General features: G+C 41.6%; 1 protein-coding gene and 1 long non-coding RNA gene across 3 annotated transcripts in view; one reads left to right on the top strand and one right to left on the bottom strand.

The window, feature by feature from the left end:
• Positions 1-2,904: 2,904 nt before the first annotated feature.
• On the bottom strand, positions 2,905-22,798 carry LOC110365556 (uncharacterized). Of its 2 annotated transcripts, none has more exons than XR_010469986.1 (4): positions 21,881-22,798; positions 17,893-18,014; positions 6,823-6,901; positions 2,905-5,299 (listed from the first exon to the last, which is right to left on the bottom strand). It is a non-coding gene; the product is annotated as an uncharacterized LOC110365556 (long non-coding RNA). The 2 variants fall into 2 exon arrangements; XR_002425129.2 differs by having other exon boundaries at positions 22,214-22,798.
• The window catches only part of PLXDC2 (plexin domain containing 2), a 273,059-nt gene continuing 266,349 nt past the window's right edge, over positions 21,039-27,748 (top strand). Inside the window, exon 1 of the mRNA XM_065050838.1 lies at positions 21,039-21,863. Coding sequence (XP_064906910.1) covers positions 21,755-21,863 — 109 coding nt within the window. The 5' untranslated portion in view covers positions 21,039-21,754. The remainder of the gene's footprint in view (positions 21,864-27,748) is intronic.

Genomic DNA, 27,748 nt, shown 5'->3' with positions numbered 1-27,748 from the left:
GACACAACAATACTTGCTTTCAATAGCTAAGGGAAAAAACAGATTAATAGACATACCAGTCCAATTGCTGTAACTTCCAATCCAATAGAACAGTGGCAAACTGCCCAAAGGAAATGCCCAAAATATTTGATCTGAGCTATGCTGAAGGGCAGTGTTTTGCACATTGGGAACTTTTAACCTTAACAATCATGATTAAATTTTAAAATGAGGGAAAAAAAAAATCTCTACTGCTAAATACACCTTGCCCAGTAGTAAAATTTAGGCTATGATGCCTTATAGGATATATTCTGTCTGTATACAATTAACAGCTCGCTGTGAAATTCTTTTATCAGTGTTCTCAGAATCTAAATACTAAAGGAGCTGATTTTAATTTCCATGCATGCTTAATATATAACTATCTTCTGTTCTTTTTTGTATTTATATGTGTTATGTATTACACATATACATTTGACAAAATATGTACTTTCCATTATATTTAGTAGTGCATGCTAAATATAACTTTAAGGGGTAGCCTAATGAAAATAAAAATGGTTTGAATATTCTTTATTTAAACTTATGTTAATATTTTTGTTATGGCATAACATTTTCTGTATATTTTTTCAACGGAAAGTAATGCTGCACATTGTTGTTAACCACTAATGGCAGCCCTTAAAACAAAAGAAATAGGTCCTGAACTTATGTGCAATGTGTAATTACACATTCAATGATCCAGTTTGTAGTGCACTTCTGCACAAAGTATTTGTGACTGATCAAAAAACAATAGGTATATTAGTTCTGAAGCTAACATGAAGACACCAATGAATCATCTTACCAAGCCTTCCCTCAATCACACTTCTACGAGGTATTTGCTTGTGCTTCATTTTAAACACATCAGTAATTCAAGAGCAGTCCCATCAATATAAAGGTTATACAAGCATGACTATAGTTTTTTGTGTGATTAGGTCATCATGAGTTGTCAAAAAAGCTGTTTAGAAAACACGTCATATCCTACATGATGGTTACGTGACACAGATATTCTTAGGTGGGACTAATTTTGTATCAAAAGGTGCTATGTAATGACAGTGCCAAAATATTGATATACATTCTCAGAAATACAAAATTCGGAACTGTTCTTATAGGAAATCAGCTTTTTCTAAATATTAATACATAAATATTGACTAGCCTAAATCATCTGAAAGCTATAGGCTTCTCTTTCATATCCATAAAATATTGTGTTTCAGTTATGAAACAAGAGACATAACTGCATCAAATACCACAGTTCAGACCAGTTCTGTTCAAGGAGAAAATTAAGTGACGTTTTTAAACGCACATTTAATTTTTCAGTACTTGCTTAAGCTTTACTGGAATGCATCCTTTAATATCATTGCTGTGATTTACTTCTTAACTGCCTTTGTAGTCATTACCACTTAAAAGAATTAATCTTGTCAGCAATTCCTAACCTAAAGATATGTAAATCCTCTCAGTTTTAGGTTAGTTTTCTCCTCTAACAAAGATAAGAGTGGCTTGCAAAACACCTAATCAGAAACTACAGACACTACTGACCTTGCAGCTTTAGACATTTTGAAGCCTGCACAGTTAGTTGAGTCTTGCTTTAACATGTATCTTGAGACTGTTGGATATAGTGTCCTTTAACTGAACATTACTCATTATACACTAAAATGATTATGTAACCAATATATGTAACCAATTAGCTCTTTAGGACTGCCCTGAGTAGTGGTAAGATTTTGTATATAATGGCAGTTACTTTTCTTTCTGGCATGCTGGCTTTATTACAACATCTAGACTTGCACAACTCTGTAATAAACAATATCTTGCCTCTGTGTGTTTGGCTCATTACCATTCACATCGGGTAAAGAACCCTGTTCTTGGGACAACACCTTAAGCACTAAATGTCTGAACAGGTAAAACAGCAATTCTTAGATGTTTCAAGACTGAGTAGTTTTTTTTCCTTTTTGATAATAGTTACCCTTACCTTCATACATCCCACATACCTAAGCCTCCTCACTTCAGCCAGTGGTCCTTTATGACTTTGTATGCACCCTGTGTGCACCCTGCTTGTGAGAGTCAGCAAGGACTACCTGAGTTGTGTCCTGGCATGCCTCATGCAACTTCACACAAATGCTGCTCTCCAGCTTCTCTAAGGGATTCCTCTTGCACCCTCACTGGCCCCAGAAACCCCCTTCCATCCCTTTTCCTTCACCATAACTTTTCCTTCCCTTGTACACAAAGAACTCTTCCCTTAATACAGCACCAGAGCCGCATCCATCCAACCCTTGAGTCTCTGCTCCCTCAGGAGGAAGGAGCACGGTGCTTATGTGAGGCTGCTGCTCAGCCCAAGCCCAGCGTGAAGAGGGAAAAAGAGAAACAAGATCTTGTGTCTAACAGCTACAGCCATGAGATGATCCACAAATTCTCTTGCAAACACACATTTTCAGAGTGAATGAAAGATTCATTGACAGAGAACCAGAAGCAAGAGAACTCTGCACAGGGGTCTTGATTCCTGGGTCTTATTCTTCATGTACTTTCATTGCTGATCCCTTAAAAGAAAACGTGTGTTCTCAGAAGCCAGGATCAGACTCTAAGACCCAATCCCCATCTGTCCTGGTTTTGTTAAAACAGACCCTGCATCCCTGAATTTAGTTCCAGTTTGCTGTGGTGTCCAGCCCAGGACTCCCGAGTGCTTGCTCTGCAGCTGCCAGAGCAGCCAGCTCCAGTGGGCAACGCTGAACTGTACCGGGAAATTCAAGATTGGTTTTGTGTATTTTGTATTATTTTCTCTATTTTATTAGTAGCGTTAGTAAATAATTTAAAACTTTTTTCCAACTTGCAAGTCCCTCTCTCTTTTCTTCCTGTTGTCTTGGTGGGGAGGGCTGGAGGGCTGGAGCTGGGGGGAGGTTGACAGAGAGCATCTGCCACAGTTTATTGTTGCCCTGCATTTAACAGTGACACCATCACAAATTTGAAGGGAATGAGCTTATTATCCAAAATCAGATCTCAGAAAGGACTTTCATGCTATGAAACCAAATTTTACCATTTAGGTTTGCAGGTAAGTGTGTGTCCAAGCACTGGAGGGCTCTGGGAAGGGAGATACCCCTTTCTCCTCAGGACTTCTCAGCAGTCGGCTTGATTCCTTCTCCTGAGTATGCTGCCTGATGGGAAGCATCTTCCTCTGCACCTAGCTTACTTTTTTATTTTACAGGGAGATTTGGTTGGTGACTTCCCCCACACTTTCCTCAGAGCAGTGTCTCACTCATTGCATACCCTGCTCCACTGAGACACTACTCATGAGCCTGCAGCACAGAGGTTTGCCCAAGCCCACAGAAGAAGTATACTGCGGGTAAGGAGTTCAACCAGGGCACCCCAGCTTCCATCTTTGACAAGCTTGTTATCTCATTTTCAAGTGTTCTCAGGTTCCAAGGAGCTGACCATGCACTAGGGGCTACAAGTGCTACAGCGACCACAGTGCTTTGCTCTGGCTCTTTTGAGCCCGGCACCTGCTGAAGGCCACAAACCAGTAAAAGACCACTTCTCTTTGGTTCTCATACTTTATAAAACTGCTGTCCTCAGCTAACATCAATAGATAGAGCTGAACAAATATTTAAGTTAGTAGTAATAAATGACAAAGGATTTTTTTTCTGCCAAAGCCTTGAAGCTTGAAGGTGCAAGTGTCTTTATTGCTACAAGAAATAACAAGTAGCCTGAGTAAGAATACTGACATCTGGAAATGAGAATCCATACAACACAATGTATACTTGTACTGGATGTGCAGAGTGCCTTACTATGCAGGGTTAATTCAACCTATTGTATAAAACCCATCAAATTCTGGAGTGCTTATTTGTGTCTGCAGAGATTAAAGATCTATCTGTCCTCAGAGCATCCGAGAGACAAGGCAGATGTACATTTTAAAAATGCAATTTGAGCAACTGTTGTGCTAGCAACAGTTCTAATAGAAGATTTTATTACAGTATCTAAAAGATACCTTTATTCACCTTTATTCATTTCTGAGCATCCAGACATTTTATTATTTTTTTATTTTTGTGCCGTACATTATTTAATAAAGGGGAAAGAGGAGATTTGAACGTAATCACATGTTACTGTATAAGGAACAATGTTCAGCACAGATTTTCTACTGTGTAGTTCCCACCGCCCCTCCTCCCCCAAATGATACGTTTTTAGTCCTTATTGAAACCAAGATATATCTCTGTGTACCCAAAATGAAGATGTTTTGTCTCATTGACAGGTACTTTCTTCTTTTTCTGCTTCTAAACTTAAAATACACACACATAACAACTCACACAGATAAACAAAAATTTGCACGTTTTATACATTTCAAAATGCAATTACTTTCCTGATAGCTTTTTTTAATACAAGATCAAGTCAGAACCAAGATCTGGGGAAATATTTTTGTTTTCATAATGACATCAATCAATCAAAAAGTAGAATGAGATCATTTAGCATTGGTATTTCTGAGCAATTGTCAAAAAAAAAAAAAAAAAAAAAGCAATAGTTGAGATTTTCTTCAAGAAATATCTTTACCACACCATTCTGCCAGGAAGTTAAACACATTTTTTGTGAGCTGCAGATGTAGGAAGATGGTTATATCTGATTTCAGGAACTGACAACTGAGACCAGTACCAATGCAGGCCAACTACATGACATCACTTTAAGATATCTGTTTGTGTTACTTTAATAGGTAACCTTCCAGCCATAGGTAGGTCTTTATGCAGTTTATAATTAAGAAGGTATAACTTTCAGCCTGCTTTCATCTCACAATTAGAAACTTCTTCCCCCAGTCACACCAGTTGGAACTACGAAAGACATGATGAAGAATATACACTTCACACCACAGCAGTCGTCCAGGAAGGGTTAATAATACCCCAATGAGCTCTCCTCCCTCTTCTTCCCTCTTGCTCCTCCACCAAGCAGCTAATGAGGGGCAGCTGCTAAAGAAGACTTCAAAACAGCTTGTGTAAAGGCAGTGGGTGAAGATGCCACAGGTGTCTTTGAAATGGCTGGAGCAGCCTGGTGGTGAGAGGAGCCTTGCCCATGGTGGAAGGCATCAGCAGGCTAACACAGGTTGCAGCCTGCAAGAGAAGCTGAATTTGAGCTGGCACTTCCCTGCAAAAGGAGAAACGTTGGCTCTGGTATTAAAGGACTGATAACGCAGGACTAATCCATCCTCGGTTTTGTGTTACTCAGAGGTAGGTGATCTATGCTGTACGTAGGGATAGTGAGATGCTCCTGTGCAGACAGTATGGGATATGCCTTAGAAATGGATGTTGGCTCTTGGCACCCTATACTGAGATTAAGAAAAAGCCTGATTAGATTGAAATGGGGGATTTAATTTTGTTAAAAAAAAAAAAAAATTATTTTTTCCTCAATTTCATCTCAGAACTCTTTCTTCAACTCCCTCTTTTCCAAAAGAAACCAATTCTGTAGTCTTACACTGCAGTGGTCCCCAGGGCCAGGCCAAGTTCTTCCATCAGTTGTAGCAATGAAGCTGTTAGGGAATGACAGCCTTAGGGAGGAATCACCTGAATTAAGAAGAGCAGAATCTTGCTTTCTGTGTCTGTGGTGACATTTGTTTTTACTTGAATAGCTTTTACGGCAGCGTTTACAAGTTTTTTTGCTGATGTGTAATAAAACACTTTTACTGTGGTTGGTTTAATTTTCAAAGCTTAAAAAAAAAAAAAATCAATTTGTTTCTTTGTACTCAGTATATTGGAGTTGAAAACCGTAATGTACTATTACTTCGGGGTCAGTGCTTAACTTCTGTTGACCCTCTTGCCTGTGAATATTTCCTGGAGTTTATTACTGCAGTCTGTCTCCTGGATTTTTTTATGCATAAACTTATCATTTCCTACTCTTAAGTAACCACTATCAGAGTCCTTAAGAACAATGCTTTATTTTAGGGCAAAAACAATTTACCACATGCATGAACACAAAATCCATGAGACACTTCTCTTGAATACCCATGTTCTTATCTTTGTACTGCAAAGATTTTGAGAGGTATGAGAGATGCAGATGTTTCAGATGGAGCAATATACAATGGGGAAAGAAAACAAACAGTGCATAGAGCAAATAGGACGCCTTAACAAATATTATTCTTTGCGGCAATTTTGAGTTAAATACCTGCTATTGTATATCAACAGCTTCTTCAACCAGGAGGAGGAAGACAAGGACAACAGCAAAGTCTTGTCAAGCTTTTGACAATTGTTTTGTCTGTCAAATTACTGGAAATATTAAACGTTTTTTCATGCAGTCTTTAAGAGCTATTTAAAGTATTGCAAGTGGGTTGGAGAGTAGCGTTAAAGACAAACTAGAATTCCTGTTGTAACTGTCCAGTAAATGGTTGGTCAGTGGAGTTTCTTCTTTCCAGGCAGCCATCAGCAGAACTGCGGACAATATATTACCCTACTTATCACTGTTGTTAAAGGGTGATATCTGGAGTTTTTTGACAGATGTATGTATTATTATAGTTACCACAAGAAAACTAAGATAAGATTTCTGTCTGAATATGTGTATGTCTATATTCAATTACTCTCTTATGCCTTACTAAACACATCTCTCTCCTCATCAACAAGAAGGTGTTTTGTATAAGGACTTCTATTATTTCACTCCTACTAGCAAAAAAAAACCACCATTTTTTATAACAATGAAATATACATAATGGATGAGATGCCAGAGTTTCCTTCACTTTTGTTATCCAGTTTGGATGCTTTGTGACAGTATTTCTTACAGTCCTAGTACCTCTGTGTTTTATAGGTTGTAGCAATATAATGATGCCACATTAGTCACATCACCGATTCTCACTCTACTTACCAAAGCAGTCTTTAGATAACTTCCAGATGAGACATGACAGTGGATAATCCATTATCCTCTTTGCTGGTTCTTTTGTCTTCTGAACAAAGGATTTGATTCAAATTATTAAACTTATTCCAAGACGTAGCAGTTAGCACCAGCATTTTAAAAATGTTTTTTCCATGTTTGAATGGAATGAATGAGCCTCTTCTACTTGCTCTAGGGAGAGAGGGCTAAGTATGGAGAGTGAGATGAATAATGGATGAACTTAGTGGAGGAAAACTGCTGTTGGGAGAGAGAATATTAGGGGAAAAAAACAAACAAACAAAACAAAAAAAAAAAAGAAAAGAAAAAAACAAAGCAGGAAATCTGAATATTACTTGAGGAAGGTGGGGGAAATATCTTAATAATCCTGCTCTTCGCGTGAACATTATAGGAGAGAGGAGAAAAAAAAACCCAAAACACAACAAAAATAAACAAACAAATACATAAACAAACAAACAAACAAACATCCTCAGCACATGACCTGCAGCTTGACAGACCTCAGGTCACCCAGGTTCTGAAGTGTGGGAATAGCACCATCTATTGCACAGCTGTCCTTACCAGTGCGGTGTCAGACCTCATAGCCTCCCTGCATGGCCCTCACAGCAGCTTTGTAAGGTAAGGACAGGCTATTTTCTTAGTTTAGGAGGGGGAATCTGCTGTCTTGGTGGCTCGCAAAAAAGCCAGTAACAAAGCAGGGACTGAGCCCAGTTCTGTTTGACAAGCTCCTGCTGTAACTTCTGGCTCTGTTTCCTCTTCTACTAAGAAGTCCAATCTGCTTGAGAACCTTGATAAATCAGGTTAATGAGACCACTTGTAACTATATATCTTTCCACTAATCTTAGGGAACCTGTTTACCCTTAGCTTACCCTGAGCTATGCTGTCTTTCAATTACAGTTGCATCACATTTTGCAGGCACTAGAAAAAATGTGAATGTTTGTATTGGGAAAACATGTTTGCTAGAGTTGCAGGTAGAAAGTAAGACCAAGGAAATTTGTATAAGGATGTGGAAAGACAACATATAGACTAGAACTTTTTAAAATACAAGTTTGAAGCTTGGAAAATAGCTGCCCTTTTTGGAAAAATTAGATTTCAGCATTTTTTCTTATTTTCTTGCAATTTGAAAGATTCAAGCAGTTATGATGTCTTGAAAATGCAGTTTAAAAGATGAGAAAAGAAGTCATCATGTTAGAACAGCTTCTTCTTTGAAAATTGGTATCTGTCCACAAACCACAACTTTCAAAAAGCAGGAAAGGGACTTAAAACGTCATATCCATGCTTCCATGTGTCATTTTTACGGACTGCTTTTAATTTTCTTACCTTTTATCAAGTGACTCCAAAAATGAGAGTTGGATTTAAATGGGTCTGCCTAGACAGACAGCAAACTCCACCCAAGGGAGTCAGTAACTAGAGAAGCAAACCACACAAAAATAATCATTGGACTTGGACTATAGTTACTAATATGCAGAAAATCTGCTGAAGAAAACATGAAAGAAAAGAAACAAAAGACAGAAGGTTATAAGCATGCAGTGCTGTATTTCCATGTAACCAGGAGAAGAACCTGTCTTTAAGTTCTTGCCAAAAGCTGATAATATTGCATGGTGGCTACCTAAACATAAAAAAACTCAAACCAAACAAACAAAAAAACCACAGAAGTGTGATAATGTAATGAGCCTTTGGAATATTAGATACTCATATGCTAAATAAACCTTGCCTACAGTTCAAATGGGAAGGAGTTAACTCACAACTCTCTTGCTACCAAAGAGGCCTGGGCTCACATTTTCCAGCTGGCAGAGGTGTGTGCTTGTACACACATCCCTCACAAGCCCCCACCCTGCCTTTTCCCTTCCATATCAGCTTTGTAAAACTCTCCAAGTTACAGTCATGCTACCTAACAATTACATTTCATCTGACTGTTATCCAGCAAAACTAAAGGTATTGTAACATGTTAGACTCAGTTCATTTATTGTCATAAAAACATAAATAACGTTTTTTTAAATGCTGGATAACATTAAGGAAACAGCAGTTCTCTAATCGTTACCTGTATAATTTTTTCACCTGCTGAAAGACTGCAGGCTAGTCTGTAACTCATTTAGGGGGCTGTTCTGAAGAACTGTGGAGTCTGGTCATGTTCTTCCATTATATTGCATAGCCTCAAGTAGTCTGAGCTGACATAACTCTCTTGGACATCCAAGGGTTTCAGTTCACACCAACTGCAGACCCTCCTGTGATATCTTAACCAGATAAGACTTTTTGCCTGGCATCGGCCTGGAACTCTAACACTGATTTCCAGGAGGAGCTTTTGCTTGGCTATAGAAGAGAGTTAAAATATTCTACAATTGTTGTAGTGAACTAGCAGAAACAAAAACAAACAAAAACAAACAACAGCAGCAAAAAAAAAAAAAAAAAAAAAAAAAACAAAGCACAAACCAAATAAACAAACAAAAGAAACTAGGAGGCCTGAGTCAGTTGTATATGTTTTTTTTTTTCCTCCCTAGACCACGACTGGTTATTATTATATACATACTGGCTCAGTTGTCTAACTTGGCTAAATTACCTTAGCAGTGTTGAAGCTGCAGTGCTACGTGACTGATGCTAGCCAAGAACCTCTCCCTCTGGTCCTGCACATTTAACTCTTATTCAGACCAATGTAATTGACGTTACAAGGAATGTAGATAAATGGGAAACTTAAGGCTTCTTCCTATTTGTGTTTCAATGACTGATAGAAATAGTATTACCTATATGAACTCGTATGGCTAACAGTCAGTGATGAATAAAATACTGAATTTGGAAAATTATGCTGTTCTCTTTCCTAAATAAGCAACAACAAGAAAATCAGATGTGTCCAAACCTCAAAAATTATAATTTAAAAAGTATTTAATGATTTTGAAAAACACTTGCGCAGAATTAGTCTACTGTCAAACCTCTAAAAACAATTCAATTGAATGACAAAGACATTGTAAATCTTTGAAGTATGTTTGACATAGACTTATTTGCACAGCCTACAGTTTATAACTTTCTTGCTTCAAAGCACCATTCTTCACAAGAAAAAAAAAAAAGTGATAGCTAAGGAAAGATACAAAGAAAAAAAATACAGGTGGAAAGAAATTGATGATGAATTATAAATTAGAGTAGCTTCTTTTTCAGAACAGAGTTTGACTTGTGACACTGATTGATCTGCATCTTTGAATAAATAGCTGCCAAAGTACCTAATAAAATTAATTTAGATAAAAATTCTCAGACCACGTGCAAAGGAATTAGCTGTATAGACTTCTTATTTCATTACTGAAAAAAATATAAGGGGTTTATTTTGCATCTTTTCCTTCCTTTATATTATTAAATAGCTACTTGTTGCCAAAAGAACAGTGTGGTTTGAGGAGAAACCATGAGTTATGACCTCATGAGCTAAACAGACTTCAGTTAACTTTTTTATGTGTCATCTGTCCCTAAACATTCTTTGAGTGCTTCCAAACGTAATAAAATTTAGCATCATTTTCCTTTTGCTTGCTAGGATTCAAACACTGTCAATTTAAGATGTTATTCTCTGTTTTGATTTTAAAAACATTTTGTTTTACAATCTACATATGCACTGTTTGTCTTCTGTATGCAATATTTGTTATGCAGTAGAAATAAAAGAATCTAATTCTTCTTGACGTTAACAGAGCAACTTCGACCGTTGCAGCTGGGCAACTCAGATCAGACTTCATGGTGAAGCATTCTACGACAAGGCAACCCACCCAGTAGATGAGGGAAAGGCTGTGGATATTGTGTTCTTAGATTTCAGTAAAGCCTTTGACAGGGTATCCCACAGCATTCTCCCGGAGAAGCTGGCAGCTCATGGCCTAGATCAGTTTACTCTGCCATGGATAAAGAACTGGCTGGAGGGCTGGGCCCAAAGAGTTGTGGTGAACAGAGTCAAATCCAGTTGGGGCCTGGTCATAAGTGGTGTTCCCCTGGGCTCGGTATTGGAACCAGTTCTGTTTAATCTCTTTATCAACGATCTGGATGAGGGGATTGAGTGTACCCTTAGTAAATTTGCAGATGACACCAAATTGGGTGGGAGTATTGATCTGCTGGAGGGTAGGAAGGCCATACAGAGGGATCTGGACTGGCTGGATCAATGAGCTAAGGCCAATTGTATAAGGTTTAACAAGGCCAAGTGCCGGGTCCTGCACTTGGGTCACAACAACCCCAGGCAGCACTACAGGCTCAGAGAAGAGTGTCTGGAAAGCTGCCTGGCAGAGAGGAATGTGGCGGTGTTGATTGACAGCCAGCTGCATATGAGCCAGCGGAGTGTCCAGGTGGCCAAAAAGACCAACAGCATCCTGGCTTGTATCAGGAATAGTGTGACCAGCAGGACTAAGGAAGCAATCATGCCACTGTACTCAGCACTGGTGAGGCCACACCTTGAATCCTGTGTTCAGTTTTGGGCCCTTCATAAGAAAGACGTTGAGGTACCAGTAAGAGTGCAGAGGAGGGCAACAAAGCTGGTGAGGGGTCTGGAGCACAAGTCTGATGAGGAGCAGCTGAGGGAAATGGGGCTGTCTATCCTGGAGAAAAGGAAGCTGAGGGGAGTCTACAACTACCTGAAAGGAGGTTGTAGCATGAAGGGTGTTGGTCTCTTCTGCCAAGTAGGAAGTGATAGGGCAAGAGGAAATGGCCTCAGGTTGTGCCAGGGGAGATTTAGCTTGGATATTAGGAAAAGATTATTCACAGAAAGGGTTGTCAGGCATTGGAACAGGCTGCCCAGGGAAGTGGTGGAGTCACCATCCCTGGAGGTGTTAAAAAGGCATTCAGATGAGGTTCTTAGGGACACGATTTAGTGCTAGAGGTAGGTTACAGTTGGACTCAATGATTCTGAGGGTCTCTTCCAACCAAAATGATCCTATGATGAATCTGAGAGGCCATAATCTCAGAAAACTCTTATATTTACTGAGTGTTTATATGTCACTTGTACGTTTTTACTATCCTCTTATTTTGAAAATTCAATCTGAATTGGTGACATGACCATACTGGCAAGCTCTTTGAAAACTTATTTATTCAGCATTATGTGAATTAAATAGATACAACAAACTGAAATTGTGAACAAGCGTCCTGAAGCTTTGTACTTGATCCCTCAAAAATGAGAACTCATATTGATTTAATGAGACTTCACTTAGTGTCATCATACAAACACTACCGTGAAATTGCTTTTTCTGATCACGTGAAATAAGACTGTTCAAAATTACTGTTGGGAGAAAGATAAGTTGACAAAGTAGTGCATGAAACATTTCTGAATCAAGCTTATGACTGGATTTTGAAAATAGTAACCTCAAAATGTTTGCATAAGCTGGCATTTTGACCTTGACAATTGACTAAGTAACAATAATAAAGATGTATACCTTGGTATGGCTTTTCCTGAAGATGTCAACTGCTTGCCTTTGCCAAAGGTAAGAGAAATTTACATTTACTTAGAGCTTTGTTTTGAAATCTGACTCTTGGAAGTAATATCCACACACAATTCAGCATAGAACTAGATAAATTTTCTGAGATTCCCAAAATTTTCTGAGCTCTAAAGTACTCAAAGGGTTTGTTAGCAATATCAGTTTGTTTAGGTAGATTAAATTCTGATTTATCAGAAGTGCCTGAGCTCATTTTAAACACCACAACAGGTTAATAAGAAAATCAGAAGTTTTATTATACCAAAAGGAAAAGCTCTAGGTTCTTAACCACAAAACTGGAAAATAGCTAATGTAGTCCTGATTCATGTTAACTGTAAACTTCTTCCATACCTTCTCTAGTGTCCTGGTTGACATGAGGCAAACCTGGCATGTTAACATCTCCTATTTTCACAGCTGACTTGTCTTAGAGAACCTTCTGAATTTATATTTACTTTCTGGATCATGCTTAAGCCAGAATCTTCTTCCCTTCCCTTTTCAGATCTCTTTTCCTAAGTCTATTATCTTGTAGGACTGCGCTAAGATAGCTCTTCATTAGTTATGACTAAGATAACTTAGTTTTCCCTTGGTCAATACATTGCATAAAGTAAATACAGCAATGTTGGACATTTCCCAAGATTATCTCTGGGACTTAACATGTTCTTTAATTAGCATTAATTAAATAGCCTTTCTGCAAGTGTTAATGTTTTCAAGACTCTTAAATGAGATATATAAGCTGTAAATGCATATTATCAAACTCTTTAATCTCTAGGTCCCTGCTAAGGTCTACATAGGGACCGTATGTGACCTAGCACATATGCCAGATTTATTACTGCTAATAACAGTGGGGTTTTATCCCAAACCACCTTATCGTTCTTCATCTTTCAAAAGTATTAGATGCTTGCATCACCACGAAACAAAGCTGTGTAAATAGGGTCATCCTGAGGTAAACATGTTAAGTACGTTGAATTGTTGCAGTTGAGTTTAAAAGAGGATGTAATCATCTCTTTCCACTGTCTAGACACTTGAAAGGGTTGTCAGGACTACAGCTACAGCTTACCAAGCATCTGCTTTTGCTCTGCAGGGAGAGCTAAATCTTTGAGATCAAAGTCTCATGATAAACACTTAGCTGGGGTGGATTTCTGACATGAAAAATCATCAAGTAAGTGCTACCCTTCACTGAACTCTTGCTTACCATTTCTCATTAGGCACAAAGCCAGGCTCCATGGTGTATGCAGAAGCCACAAAGAATCACATCTGGATGTTTATGAGTCTAAGGTGTTCAAGGGTATATTGGAATAACATGCAAATCACAGGGAAACCTTAGTGTGGAGAGAAGTGGAACCTGTCAGAAAGCAGGACTTAGTGCTTGGAGCTAGCCCATTGCCTGGCAAATGGGTATATCTACCTTTCTTGTGTTTCTGAGAGATAGGAGCCACTACAGAAATCTTTTCAATTCGCAATATCCAAGTAAGGACTTCATCAGCTTTAGCTTCCAACTGCTCCTGCACAGTTCTCCCCTTCTTGAAGAATTCCCTGGCAAAGGAAGTATTGCCACAGTGACTGAAAGGAGGAACACATGCTAGATTATACTCTTCTTTGAAGGTATTTTCCCTCCTTAAGCCTACTATCAGCACAAGTCACAGTGGAATTTTGCAAATCTGCTGTGCATTTCTACACACTGAATGCTGATGATGCATTTTAAGATGCTCTATCACAACACAAGAGAAATATTCTAAGCTGATGTCTAAGACAACACAGCTTCTGAGTAACTGCATTTCTCATTTCTTTGTAGCTGGAACAGCTCTGTACTGAAGGTGATTTAGCTCAGTTCAACAGAACCACTGCTAAAATTAATGTCTCTGGCAAATGCCATTCCCTGCCTGCACAGGCTGCAGCTTCTGTGAAAGGTTTACCTGATCAGGTCCCTGCTTGCCCACCCTGGTGTGGTCCTGAAATGCCCATGCTGGTGATGCAGGCTGCTGACACGCTTCTGAAGCAGGCTTCAGGGTATACACATCCTACTCCTATGTGAGGTTCTGATGGGAGAATCATTTGGGAAGCACATGCAGAGGTCACACGAGCAGAGTAACTGGACATCAGAAAAGACCCAGGAACAGGACTGCCTTGCAGTTAAAAGTTCATCCTCTCCTCTTTGGAATTGAGAAAGTCTCTTCTAAAGTGTTCTGTGTTAATCTGGGCCTTTAAATTCCCCTGTTTATTAAAACTGTGCAGAGGAAAATGATACCGACCTAAGCATAAACTTAAAGTCTTTAGCTAGACTGTGTCAGCTAGTAAGACTTACTGATTATTTTGTTGGCTAATAAAGACTCTTCAAGACTATTCCTTGAAAGTAAGCAAAATCCTCTCAACAGTTTTGCAGAAGAGATATAAGTGGATACACAAGTGCTACAAGGAAAAAAACATGAAGCCTTAATACAGCAAGATGCTAATACAGCAAACTGCTCTTTTTCAGAAAAGAGCACGTGTTGTCTAATGGGACTTTTGTGCTTGTCTAACCTGTGTAAACACCACACTGAGATAGATGGATGGATAAATAGACAGATAGATAGAAGTCCAGAACAAAAGCAGGACTTATATATTTGATAAAGGGGACAGCTAAGCCTAGATACGTGAGCCCATATGATAGGGAATAAGCCACAGTTCTGTGCTGCATAGTCCTCATATTGTAAGGAAGCCAGTTGTTCAACAGTATTATTTCTTCCAGGTGTTAATTTGAAAACAAACAAACAAACACCATTTATAAGCTTCATCTTAAGCATGTTGCACAGTCTTGATGCCTATAATGAACCGAACCGTGGCAATCCAAGCTACACAGGTCTTCCTGGACACAAACTGCCAGAGCAGTCTGTGGTGTGGTTTCATCTGTAGGCATCTTGGGAAAAGGCAAATGGGCAATGAGCTGAAGGAGGTGCAGCAGATTGTTATGCTGCTGTGGCCACTACACAAGAATGTGCTTGATGTTTTCAAGACTTAACTCCCAAATTTTTGCTACTGGTTGCAGCTGTCCCACTCCCCTACCACCGCAACCATAGTTAACACCCGACACTGACCCTCTGCAGAAGCTCTGTGCCATAGCCACTCCTGTGTCAGCTGTCTCAGCTAAACACTTGTTAGGATCATTCTAGCATTAAAGTTCTCCCAGGCTTGCTGACCTAAAACCTAATCCCAATCCAATTACTTTTGGTAACACCAGTCCTAACCTTTGTCTGCCTTCCCCTGCTGTGCCTAGCAGCAGATTTTGTTCTTTGGTCTCGGCTGATTAAAAAAAGTTAACTCTACTCACAATTGTATGGGCCATAGTAATTACTCAGGCCCTCCTACCAGCTCCAGATCATGAGTAAGAAAGGCCTTATTGTGGAATTGCTTGGTAAACTTCTGCAGATCCTAATAAAGGTTGCTTTATTGGAAAATGTGGTCAATGAAAAGATTTGTTCAAAACTTATTGGGTTTTCATTTTAGCTAATTTTTTTTTCCTATTCAAAAACTTTCCCCAGATTTCTTTAAATTAACTACTTCAGTGACCACTGGTACCAACATACCCACTAAGAAATGTGTCCATTCTGAATATCATTCTGTGCTGACTGCCACTGCCCTGACTGAGGCCTAGCGGATTGCTCTGGTCACCATTCCTCTTTTTAGCCCATCCAACCTTCCCTGTGGCCACCCATTATAAAAGGCCTGGGTGCTGTGCACATATGGCTCATCACACAAAAGTTTGTATCCATATATATTAAAGTTTCCATCACAGCAATAGAGAAATGGCACTGGCAAAATTGTCTTTTTCTTCTTTCACTTTGATTTCCATGCTTGCTTTATCTTCTGTGCCATACTTTAGCCTCTTTCAGTTCTCTTACAGCTTTAACTTAGCCTGCTGACCAGTGCTATACTGAAATGTGAACTTCTCTGTTAAACACAGCCCCGTCACAAGCATTCTGGGAGCCTTCTGGTTCTTTACCCATTCCTGGGTCCCATAGCTATCACTGTACTGGACATATGTCAAATAAGGGTCACAACCACAGCCTTTGCTGGAGTTGCAAGGATGGGATGTGGGACTTGGAACTCTCAGACCCTGTTTTGGGCTTTGCTGCCTTGTGGTTTTCAAAATTGAGTAATGTCCTTGGAGCTCCTGATCACAAGTAGGCAAAGGCATTGTTTGGTGCTGTGTTGCTGGTGCCTGTCTCAATGTTGTTGCAAAGGCAGATTCATTGAAAGAATGTGTGAAGCATGTCTAGTTCAAATAATTAAACTTTAGCTGGAACATTTTGGTTTCTCTTTTTGAAAGGTTGTTCCTTTTCAAAAACTATTCCATTATTTTAAAATAATTACGGAACTCAAATAGGAATCAAAACTGGTTTAGATTAAACTTTTGTTTAACCTCAAACACTATTATTTTTTCATGCTGCCTTGCTTGCTGAAATGTTTCTTCTTAATCCCCCTCCCTTCAAATTGCCAGTGAACCACTTTATCACTACATACAATAAATACACTGACTCCCAGTTTCCCCATCACAAAGTGTCCACTACACCAGGAATCTGAACTATCTCTTTACCCCCACAGAACCTCTCCCTAACCATAGATTCAGCCATAGGCATAAGGCAGTACATGTGGGAGGTTTGTCATACTGCTGTCCTAAAGATAAACAGAAAGCTTCACTGAACTAAGCTGCACCAGCATTAACCGCACAGCAATTAGAGCTAAAGTATGGGCATATTCTAATTAATCACAATTATGCAAACTCATGCATTTGCATATTGTACTGCATGGAGTTACAGGGAATTTGGCAGATGCCTCCTGGAAGGGGCAGGAAGGGAATGTCAGTGTTTGCCCCAGGAATTCAAGCTGAGTGGTGGGACTTCAGGCTTTCCCAGCCAGGGGAAGAGGGTAAGAAACAAAGGCTCGTTTAAGAGTGCAGTGCCACTTCTCTGGAAATTTCCTGGTTTTCCCTATTTAATAAGGAAGGCATCTCTCCTCTTCATACTTCACATCTGAGTTTTGCATGGCCCTTTAGTGATTCAGCTAAAACGCTGTGCTCGTCCTTTGAACGGGCAGATTCAAAGGCAGCTGCCAGCTTGGCAGCACTCTAAATTCACAGCTCTAGCACCTCTACTTTGACAACACTAAACCTAATGCCTCAGCTGAATTCCCAATAGCAATACTCTTCACCTACTTGAGCCCTAATCAGCTATCAGCAGAGCTCCAAAGGGAGGGAGGTGAAACTCAGTGGGAAACTCACTCCAGGGCATTAAAGTCTATGTGCAGCATCAGTCTATGATACTCTTAACATCAGGCTGTGGACTACTTACCTCATAAGGGTCACATACTCAATTTTGTCCCTGTGAGAACTAATCCTGGAAGATCAGGTATTATTTACGGCTCTAAAATTATCTAGGTCATTTTGTCACTGCTGCTGGGAAAGTAGATAATTTTTAGACATTCCTCAGTTGCAGAATAAGATATTGCTGGTTGTAGTGTATTTATTAATATGCAGGCGCGATCCCCTGCAGAACAACAGCAAATGTAAGTTCACTAAACAGGAAAACTTGCTTTAGTTTGTTCCTGGAAGAGAATACAGAGGTATTCTCTCCACTCTCATGGATGCTGCAATTACCTGTCAGTTTCTTTTTCCCAAATGGAGATCCTCGCCTGACTTCTCAAATTCAAAAGCAGGTATCCTTCCAGGGCAGCACTGAGTGCTTACAGGAGTGCAGCTGAGGGGTGCCTCAGCTCTACCTATCAGAGCAAAATAGATAACAGCATGTTAAAAAAAGGACAGAGAAAAGAAATGTTAAAAACTCCACTTTTCATAATCAGATGCAATAAGCCCAGAAGACATGTAGGTTGAAAAGCCTATGTTGATACAAAAAAAAGCAGATTCTTAAATTAATGTGTGAATGAGAGTGAGCACTTGCAAACCATATGACAGTCGAATACAATGAACAGGGACAATCTTCCCACCTTTCTGTCCTGAATGATTGATGTCATAATCAGGGATACCAGAGCTATGCAAGAAGAGAAAAATATAAGGCCATATTCTTGACTGGTGAAAATGAAAGCATTCACATTGATTTCTATGGAGTCACTACAAGTTACACCACTGCAAAATACAACCCTGAGAGAGGTGAGATAATGTGCAAGGATGGTGAAGATAAAAGCACATAGGAGAACTGAAAACTTATCAGAGGCACTGTGCTTCAGATAACCACAGCTCATAACCTCAGGAAGCCTTCACAAAGTTGTTCTTTCAGTTTTACTTGTGCTTTATAAATAACAATGAATGCATCTCCAGAAATGACATGTTGTCATTAATCATTATAGGATTCATTATTAGCTTTCATCTGAGCTTTTTTTTCAGTGCAATAAAATGTTTTGCCTGTGCTTTTACACATGATTGTACCAAGATATAGCTATGTCTCGATTATCTGTTTGAGTACCAGAGGGACAATGCATACAGCCTTCCTCAGAGAGCATGGTTTGAATTTTACCATGGAGCACAAGAGGTATTGAATGCAGTGACTGCATGCTAACCTCCCAGCATGCACACTGCAAAACTGTCACACAACAGCATAAAGCATTGCAAATTAGGACTGTGGGACCTAGTCTGTTGCTAGTACTTTTATCTGCAATGGCATGCTTCAGCCGACTATTGCTAATCCTTTCCTTTCATTAGTGTACCAAGTTTTTTTTAGTCCATCTATGATGAATATAAATCTGAAACTATTAACTTCAGTAAGACTGAGAAACAAATGGCAAATGAAAGAAAATTTGAGTTGCCCTCATTCAGTCTTTTTAAAAATATACGTGGGGTCTTGAAGTATTTATTATTATTTATTCCAGCAACATGTAAACTTTTTTCCTCAAATTATTCAAGTTTTCTATATTTTAAAATTTACTATCACTTTATGATATGCTAATTTATGATAAAAATTACAAAAGCAGATGTAAACAGATTTTGAAAATTCTCCAGACCTTACTGTTCTTATTCTCACCTAATACTGCTGCAAACAGCTGAGAGAGAGAGAAGCAGTCCTTCTTTAAGACTTCCTCCCTACCCCTTCCAGTAAAGGCCAAAAGCTCAATAACCCTCTCAGCAACTTCAGCAAAACTTGGGGGAAATTAGGCAATCTGACCAAGTGTCAAGGAACAAATTGGTATTCAAACAGTATGAAGAAAACCCCCTCCCCCCATTTTTCTTAAGAAACAGCAATAGTTTTAATAATAACTTGACCAAATCTGCACAAACATCTGGCATAAGCCAGATCGCCTAGTATACAGGGTGATCACGCTCCCCAAATTCCCACAGATTTCAGTGAGGCCACGATGTCATTCCCGATGTTACTTAGCATAAGCTCTTCAGTATTGTCTTCTCCTAGAAAATAATTTGTGCAGTTACATTTTAGCAAGACCTGGACTGCTTGGTTTTGTTTTGGTTTAAGGAGATGTGCAAAAAGCTTGGACTACAAGGGCCTGCCACAAACTCAAGTGGATAAACCTTACTCATATTAGCTTCCAGTATCCTATTTGAATATATGTTGAGAAGTTTTTGCAAATTTCTGCTTATACTTCAAATATACTTCTTACAACCGCAAGTGTTCTGCTTTGATTTATACATAAGCACATCAAAGATTAAAGAGCAAGTCAATTACAATGGAGCTGATGAATTCTTAATCTCAGAAACAGTGGTAAATTAAGGGAAGACACATCCTTGTTACTGTTGGTTCTTTTGTGATTAAGTATTAGTTATCTGCTATGATTGAGATTCTGTAGCCCTATTTATTTGATTAATTTAATTGTCGTCTTAATTAATTTAATTATTTTGTAGCACGGGTTGAGAGGCTGGTGCATTCATGGATGTCTACATGGAGCTCAACTGATTACCAGCGCCACAATTTGCTGAACCGGTAAAAGGCCACCACCCGGTCCCCGCTGCCCCTTTTGCTTGTCTGTGCTTGACTGATTTGCCCTCTGCTAGATTTTGTCTCTGCGCCGTTGTTCACAGATTAATGTAGGGGATGGGATTATTCACAGTCCGTTAAATTAAACACATAGATTTTTTTTTTTTGCGGGAGAGATCCCTCAATTCTTGCACTTTTGAAGTGATGACTCGTCGATTACCGAAGAGAAATCAAAGGGGGTGTGGGTGGGGGAGTGTGAAGAGAGGCTGGTTTCCCCAGAAGCACGGGGGTGGGAGGGGAAAGGAAGCAGGATCTGGGGGCTGCTTTAGTTTGTCACTCCGCGAAACTACCAAGCAACTTCTGAATAACCAGGCGACGGTGGGCTGGGCTCCCTCCATCCCGCGGAGCGGCAGGGCTCCAGCCGGGCCCGAGGGCCATCCGTACCGCCCGCCATCCTCTCCCCGCCCACACACCGTGCCGCTCCGCGGCCGCGCAAGGGGCGAGCATCGGCCCCAGCCTACTACCATGCACGGGAGGTTCCAGCGCTCCAGGGCAGCGAGCCGCTCTGCGCGGGGAGCCGCGCTGTAACCGGTTGCCCGAGAAGGCAGCGCCTCCGGGAAACCCCCTGCGGCTCCCTGTTGTGGCCAAGAGGCATCCCGCGCAGTTCAGCGCGGCCGCGGGAGCGCTCCATCGCCGTCAGTGGCTGGAAAGACGGTGCAGTACCAGCGCCTGCACCCCACCGCGCTCCTGCGAGAGGGGTGTGGGGCAGAGCGAGAGGGGCGGCAGGGACCCGACCCAAGGCGATCCCCCCCGCCCGCCCTTGCGCAGCGGGTGGCGGCGACAGCACGGGCGCACACGACGGTGGGGGATGCGCTGTGGGCCGGGGGAGCGCCCGTCTCTCGCGGCTGCGTTCAGCCCCGCACTAGCACGGCCGGCCGCGGAAACCGCCCCAAAAGAGAAGGAGAACTTGTTCGTCTCCGCCTGCCTCCCCACCGCCCGCACGTCCTCTCCCGCGGCGCATCCGCCCGCCCTCCGGGTCTTGCTCCCCGCCCAGGGCTCAGGGCCGACCCGCCAGCCGGCCAGCTGGAAGATTTCGCCGCTCATTTCCCTTGGAGGGGTTCTGCCGGTAGCGGTGTACCAAGGGGAGGCTCCGTCCCTAAGGCACCCTGCCTCACCCCGCGGGGGAAGGGAGCTGGGTGGGGGCAAGCCAGGAAGGGAGGATCTCAGTGGCTCTCCTGAAATCTATCACCAGGCTGCGAGGAGGGAAGAGTTTAGCACTTCGCAGGCGAGACTGGGCTTGTTCTCCCCAGCGGTGATGCCGCTGGACTGAGAGCGGCGCGACCGTGCAAGTTGGGGGGACGGAGCTCCCTCCCTTCACCGCCCCCCAGACCTGGTCCAGCGCTTTCAGCGCCAGCGGCTTGTCCCTGTCGTCCCCGCTGTATGAGAGCTCGTCCGAGGACTGGGCGACTGGGAGCCTGCTAGGGCTACTCTCCGCCACCTCCTCCGGACTTTCCCACCCCAAACGAGGAGCGGCGCGCACCCCGCACCCCGGAGAGTTGTCTCGGCAGGCTCCGTGCTATGGCGAGACTGCGGAGAAGCAAACTAGCCGCTGGATTTCTATTACTTTTCCAGTGCCTGAGCGAGCGCTGCCAGCTCGCCGGCGGAGAGACGCCGAGGCAGAGCCGCGGTAAGTGAGGCCGGTACCTGTCGGGCGGGGCTGGTCCGGGTGCTGCCGCGGAGCCCGGGGCAGCGCGGCCGGGCCGGGAGGGGGGGAGAGCCGGGGTGCCGAGCCGCCTTCCCGCAGCACCGGCGCTGCGTGAGCTCCGCCGGCAGCTCCGCGGGCTGCGTACCCGGAGAGGGCAAACGCTGTTTGGGGTTTGGCTGCTCCTGCTCCCGAGGGAGGCCTGGGGTGCCCCGGTCCTGGCTTCTCATCCTTTCCTCCCCCGGCTTCTCCGGAAAGAGCTCTCCATTACTTCATGTTTTATTTTAATGAGAATTGGGGGTTTTCCTCTTTTCATAAATCTGACCAACGGTTACCGTGACCTGGTGCTGTTCCCCTCCCCAGCCTCTTCGCGGGGTCCTAGGAGTCTCCTTCCCAGCCGTGTACGAGACTCCTCTGAAGGCGAAGGGCTCCATTCAAGCGCAGGGAAGGGAGGGACGGAGACACCGGCGGCCCCGAGAGCCCGAGGCAGCGAGGAGCGCCGGCCCGGGCGCCCCGGCAACCTCCCCCCACCCGCTCGCAGCGGGGCCCCGCTGCTCTCCCGGCAGCGAGCCATGGAAGGGGAAGGGAAAGTTTCCCTGCAGATCCTGCCTGGGAGAGCTAGCGGGCACTCTCCTCCCCGGCGGAAGTCAGTAGCTTGCAGCCTTTCCTGGAAACCAGGCGTTGAGAGGAGCAAGATAAGGGAGGGTGCCCCACAGGGCTGTGGGACCTGTTCGTTAGGAGCGAGAGGCTCACTCTGGTGACTAAGTTTACTTGTGACAGTATTAGGGTCCTTTTGTCAGTCCTTCTTGGAGACACCTGTTAATGCGTGACACTGCACCTGTAGTGCTTTCTCTTGGGCCACAGTTTTCTGCAGCATGGAGTTCCCTTTTTATCACTAAAGGCTTCTGTATCCCACATTCTTGTGCTGTGGAAGGGAAAGCTTCTAAAGAAAAGCTTGGTGAGCTTGTGGATAGATATTTACAGAGCTAGTGAGGAAAGTCGTGGGTTTTGTGTGTCAGGGGACCTTGCTGCAGCAGCTTCTAGCTTACAGATATTTTTAAAAGCTGTACCTTTATGTTTGAAATACCAGCCAGATTAGTGTCAGCTGAAACATGCCCACTGGCTTCCCTGGTGCAACAGAACTGCCCTTTCTTTCTTTTCTAGAAGGTTTGATACAAATGTGAAGAATTTTGTGGTCACAGCATAACTGACCTGAACAAGAGAGACTGGGGAGCTTTTTTTAAATGACCGGTGAGATAATGTGCCAGACAGAATGAGGATTTTCCCAGGCAGGGGCCTACCACTGAGTTTGGGAATTACTAAATGACAAGGTAGCTCAGCAGGTTGCTGGGGCTTGTATGTCACTTGGGACCAAAGGGAAAAAAACAGGAGGAGACTTTTCATGTGCTACTGCAAAATTAATGTTGCTGCTATCAGGGCTGTAGAAAACAAATGTTATTATTTGTTAATGTTAGTTATAAACAAAAAGAGAGTGTAGTGTAGAGATTAGAAAAGAAAATTACTATGTTGTGTGACAGTGGACTGAGCTTACAAAGTTGGCTCTTCTAGCCATTGTATCTAGAAAAGAAAATGTTAGTTCTAACTAAATGGAATATAAATTATCAGTGGGCAAATAATCACCACACATTTAGGCTATTAAGTTGTAGTAGTCATCAATGGCTGCACCAGGAGGTGCTAAATAGAAGGTATGCCAACAGCTTGCTTACCCATAAACCATTCATTAATGTCTTGTGTCTTACTGAATGTGATATGAAGTATCAAGGAGTTTATAATCAGGCAAATATTATTTTGATATTTAATACATTCAGAAGAAAATATACTGGTTGATTTTTTTTCTTCAACCAGTAAAGTGGACAATCTGATGTCACTTTCGACTGCTGGATGTTTATAGCTCTGGTGTCTTTTCCTTCTCCCCTGGTTAAAAAGTCTGTATTATGACAGCAGTAACTAAATGTCATTAACATAATCGGAGTTGTATTTAACATGTTTGCATTTTTGTTTGTTTGGTATTAATACTGCTCTTTGGAAAAAAATGCAGTGAAGGACTGTGATCAGTAAGAGGACGATAATTACGTAAAGGTAGGGAAATTTAACTTCATGTTCTGTGGGTCAAAATAAAAAGTGCTGTTTCAAAGTTTTATTATATTTAGCATCTACTGTATGCCTTTAGATGAGCTCAGATAGAACCTTTGAAGAATTCAAGTAAAAAAGTAAATATTTGAAGTGGCTGAAAATTATTAAAGGAAGGCTGTTGGGAGTATTCTTTGAATACTCAGTAGCAAAACGCCTTTTTGAAATGGAGTGAAATAATAGTATCAAGAAATGGAAATGTTGAGTATGGCGTGGCAGAGCTGGAGCCAGGAGAGGATTTCCAAGGATGCTACCAAAGTGATATGCCATGGTTCCAACAGAGATGGAAAGATATGCACAGGCATTTTTTGCCAGCTCCTCAGAATTATCTTACCGGGTAAAATCAGGTCAGTTCAATTCAATTTTAATGATTTTCTAGGCACGCCGGAACTTCTCTGGCTGCCTCTGGGTGTTTTTTACAACCCAGGTTTTTGCGAGGAAGGTGCGAGGCTGCGCTGGCCGAGCGCGGCTGGCCCCGCCAGGGGGCGCAGCGGCGGCGGCGCGGGGCGCCCCCATCACCCCCCAAGGGCCGGACAGGGCCTGGGGTGTGCGGGCAAAACCGCTGCGGATCAAGGATGAAGGCTCCTAAGCATCAGGTTTGTGTGCGTGTGTATTTGACAGTAAGCAAACTGAATATGAAATGCGTTTAGTGAACTGAAGCAAATGGTCTTTTGAAAGCTCGCATGACGATTCCAGCTCCCAGTTGTTTAAGTGAGGGCTCGCTGCTTGTTGAAGTGTTGCCGCAAAAAGCATTCAAAAGGTTGCATTCTTTTGCAAAGACCATCAGTCAGAATTAGGAGGCTGTTATTGTAATTTTTCTTATGTCAATATTCCAGAATCCTGGTATAATTTTTATTCAATGGACTGCTGCTGTCTCCAGGCATCAGCATTCAGAGAGGGGCAGAATTATTTTTATGGGATAAACTACTATTAAAGAATATTTATTTATCATTTATCTACTGCTGAAATGGTCACGTTTTCTGTATTACCTGAGTAAAAACTAAACAACTGAAACCAACTTCCATTATTACACATTAGGACCTTCAGCTTTTATCGTAGAAGTATCAAAAGAAATACGATATTAGACAACATGTGCATAGGGATTTTTTTCTCTTTGCATTCAAAATTACTTTTTTTTTTCGTACAGTGTATATAAATGGAGAATTAGAGAAACCCAGTGACATTTGAGAGTAAATACGATTTACATGTAATATGTATTTTATTAAGAATTCTCTCTGAAGAAGTAATCTTTTTAAACTTTCAACCTAGTTCTTCCTTTTATTTTTCATGCTTTTTACCATTGTCATTTCATCTGAAAGGGTAGTCTGAATATTGTTAGTAAATAGTGGGTAACTTAAGACTATGATAAGGTTGACTTAGGTATTAAATTCAGTTTCACAGAAACTCATTTCCACAAAGTTAGACTAAGATCAATACTCATACTTCATTGAAGGTTTAAAAATCCCTTGGGTAAAACAGTGTTTTTGTTTGTAAATATTCCGCTTCAGAGTTTACATCATCGCACAGGCACTTAAAACCCAGCAAACACTTGACTCAGATGCTAGGTTTTGTCTGACACTTGGAGTTGATGATAAACAACAGGGCAACTAGCTCTCTACACTGTAAACAAATGTAGAAAATGAGGAAACGTCTTCATAGTTTGATAAGTTATTTTGTTCTGGGCAACAATTTATTAGCAACACAGACAAGCCATTTAGAGCAGAACGCTGGGACAAGGTCTACTGCTTTGCTGAATACCAGATTCCTCTCAAAAAATTTGCAGTTAAGGAGGGCAGTTTCCTTTAGGGGAAGACAATCCTGAAACCATGAAGGAGGTAGATGAGGGAATTCATAGTGTCAGGTGATGAGAGAGACTCACTGAGGAAAATAATCACAGCTCTATGGTGAGTTTGCATTTTCATTAAGGATGTTTTGGCACATTTTTTGGTGAAGCAGTGCTGCAGGCCGCTGCACCTGCACACACCTCAGGAGATGGAGATTAGGGCCTGAAGCTTGTGTTTCCTGCAGCACTGCTGTGCAGCGATGCTTGGAAAGTTGCTTTGCTCTGAATTATGCTAAAGACAGCTATCACACAAGAAACATGGTCAGTTGAATCCTGCTGGTTTTCTCCACAAAGGAAATAAAAATTTCCCGTTAAAAGAAATAAAAATAAAAGCATCGTTTGACTCCCTTTTTGATAAAAGTCACTGTGGTTTCACTGGACTGTGTGAAGTACTGAGCAGTTTCTGCTGCTCATAACCTTGACAGTGCTGGCAAAAAGAAAGCTCTATAGCTGTCCCAGTTTCAAAACTTAGCAAGGCTGCAGTCTCTTAGGCTGAGAACACAGCTGGGATAACTGGTGTGAGCGTATTCTGAATTCCTGGTGTGGTTCATGATTCCCAAGGAAAATGAGTATCAAAGCAATTTAAGAAGGCAATAGTTCAGGTAAGTGTGTGCTGCGAGCTCTCTGCAGAGTGAACAAAAGGTAATTTGACAGGACCATTTCTCATCCGGTATAAGGAAATTTTGCAAGCTTGCCAGCAGTGTGAACTTATATCCAACTATTAGGTTTGATGAGGGCTGAGCTGGCACTGTTAATGCGATGCAATTGGCAGATGTCGTATTTACTAAACTGGAGAATTGCATAATCACAGCAGGAACTGAAAGAACCCAAGAGATTACTTTCCATGGAGAAGTATGCAGAGAAGCCATGCTAAGTACACGTGGGTTTTGTTTTTGTTTGTGGCTTCTGACAAATGAGCATAAAACATTGCCCTGAGTTAATATTTGTGAGTGCTGGGTGCTGGGTCTCATCAGGGAACACTTCCTCCACTTCCTCCTCTTTTCTTTTCCCTCATCCAACTAATAAACAGAGCTTCAATTAGCGCTCCTTGCTGTCAACATTGAGCAATCAGTTGTGCTAAATGTCCTAGTAAATTCTGGGTTTGAAAGAGCTTGTGTAACATTTTCATGTCCCCTCGACTGAAAGGCAGTGCGTAGGAGTGTATTTTCAAGTTGGATTTGGCCCAACCTTTTTCTCTTCTGAAACAGGCAAATAGGGCAGGTTCTTAAGCCCGATCCAGGGTCAGGCTTGACTCTTGAATTGAACACACAGTTTCAAAAGTAGTAAACATCTTGATGGGATGATTCATCAAGAGAAATATAAGGATTAATATGAAGATAGATACAAGACATCACAAAAGTGATGCATGTGCTCTGCTCAAAAATTATAAGATCCCAACAGGAATATTCCCTTCAGTTTCAAGCACTGCACTTTTAGAAATACGTGGACTAATTGAGGAATGTCATATGAAAAACAAAAGGAAAGAACACTGCTAGAGACCATGAAACTAAGAGATTACGTGGTAACAATCTTCAAATGTGTAAATGGCTCCACAGAGAATGGACTAACTTGTCCTCAACAACAAATAATGACTTAAATTGCAGCAAGGCAGACTTGTAAATGTTAAGGCTAGGGGAGCAGACTACTCTTAGTCTTCATCACTGAAAACGTGTTAGATAAACATATGTCTGAAATGTCATTCTGTCCAGAAAGGCAGCTGTTTCTGCCTTGGAGCAAATCGCTGGACAATGTGACCTTTCAAGGTCTCACTCAGCTAACTTGAATGATTCTGTGTGGTAGATTTCAGTACACAAGGGTTCACCTTGAAGTTCCCACCTAGATAAAATACGAGCATGAATTCAAGTGCTTTCTTAGC

This window comes from Columba livia, chromosome 2 (assembly GCF_036013475.1).
Source record: "Columba livia isolate bColLiv1 breed racing homer chromosome 2, bColLiv1.pat.W.v2, whole genome shotgun sequence".
NCBI lineage: Eukaryota > Metazoa > Chordata > Aves > Columbiformes > Columbidae > Columba > Columba livia.
This window is presented reverse-complemented; position numbering and strand designations above follow the sequence as displayed.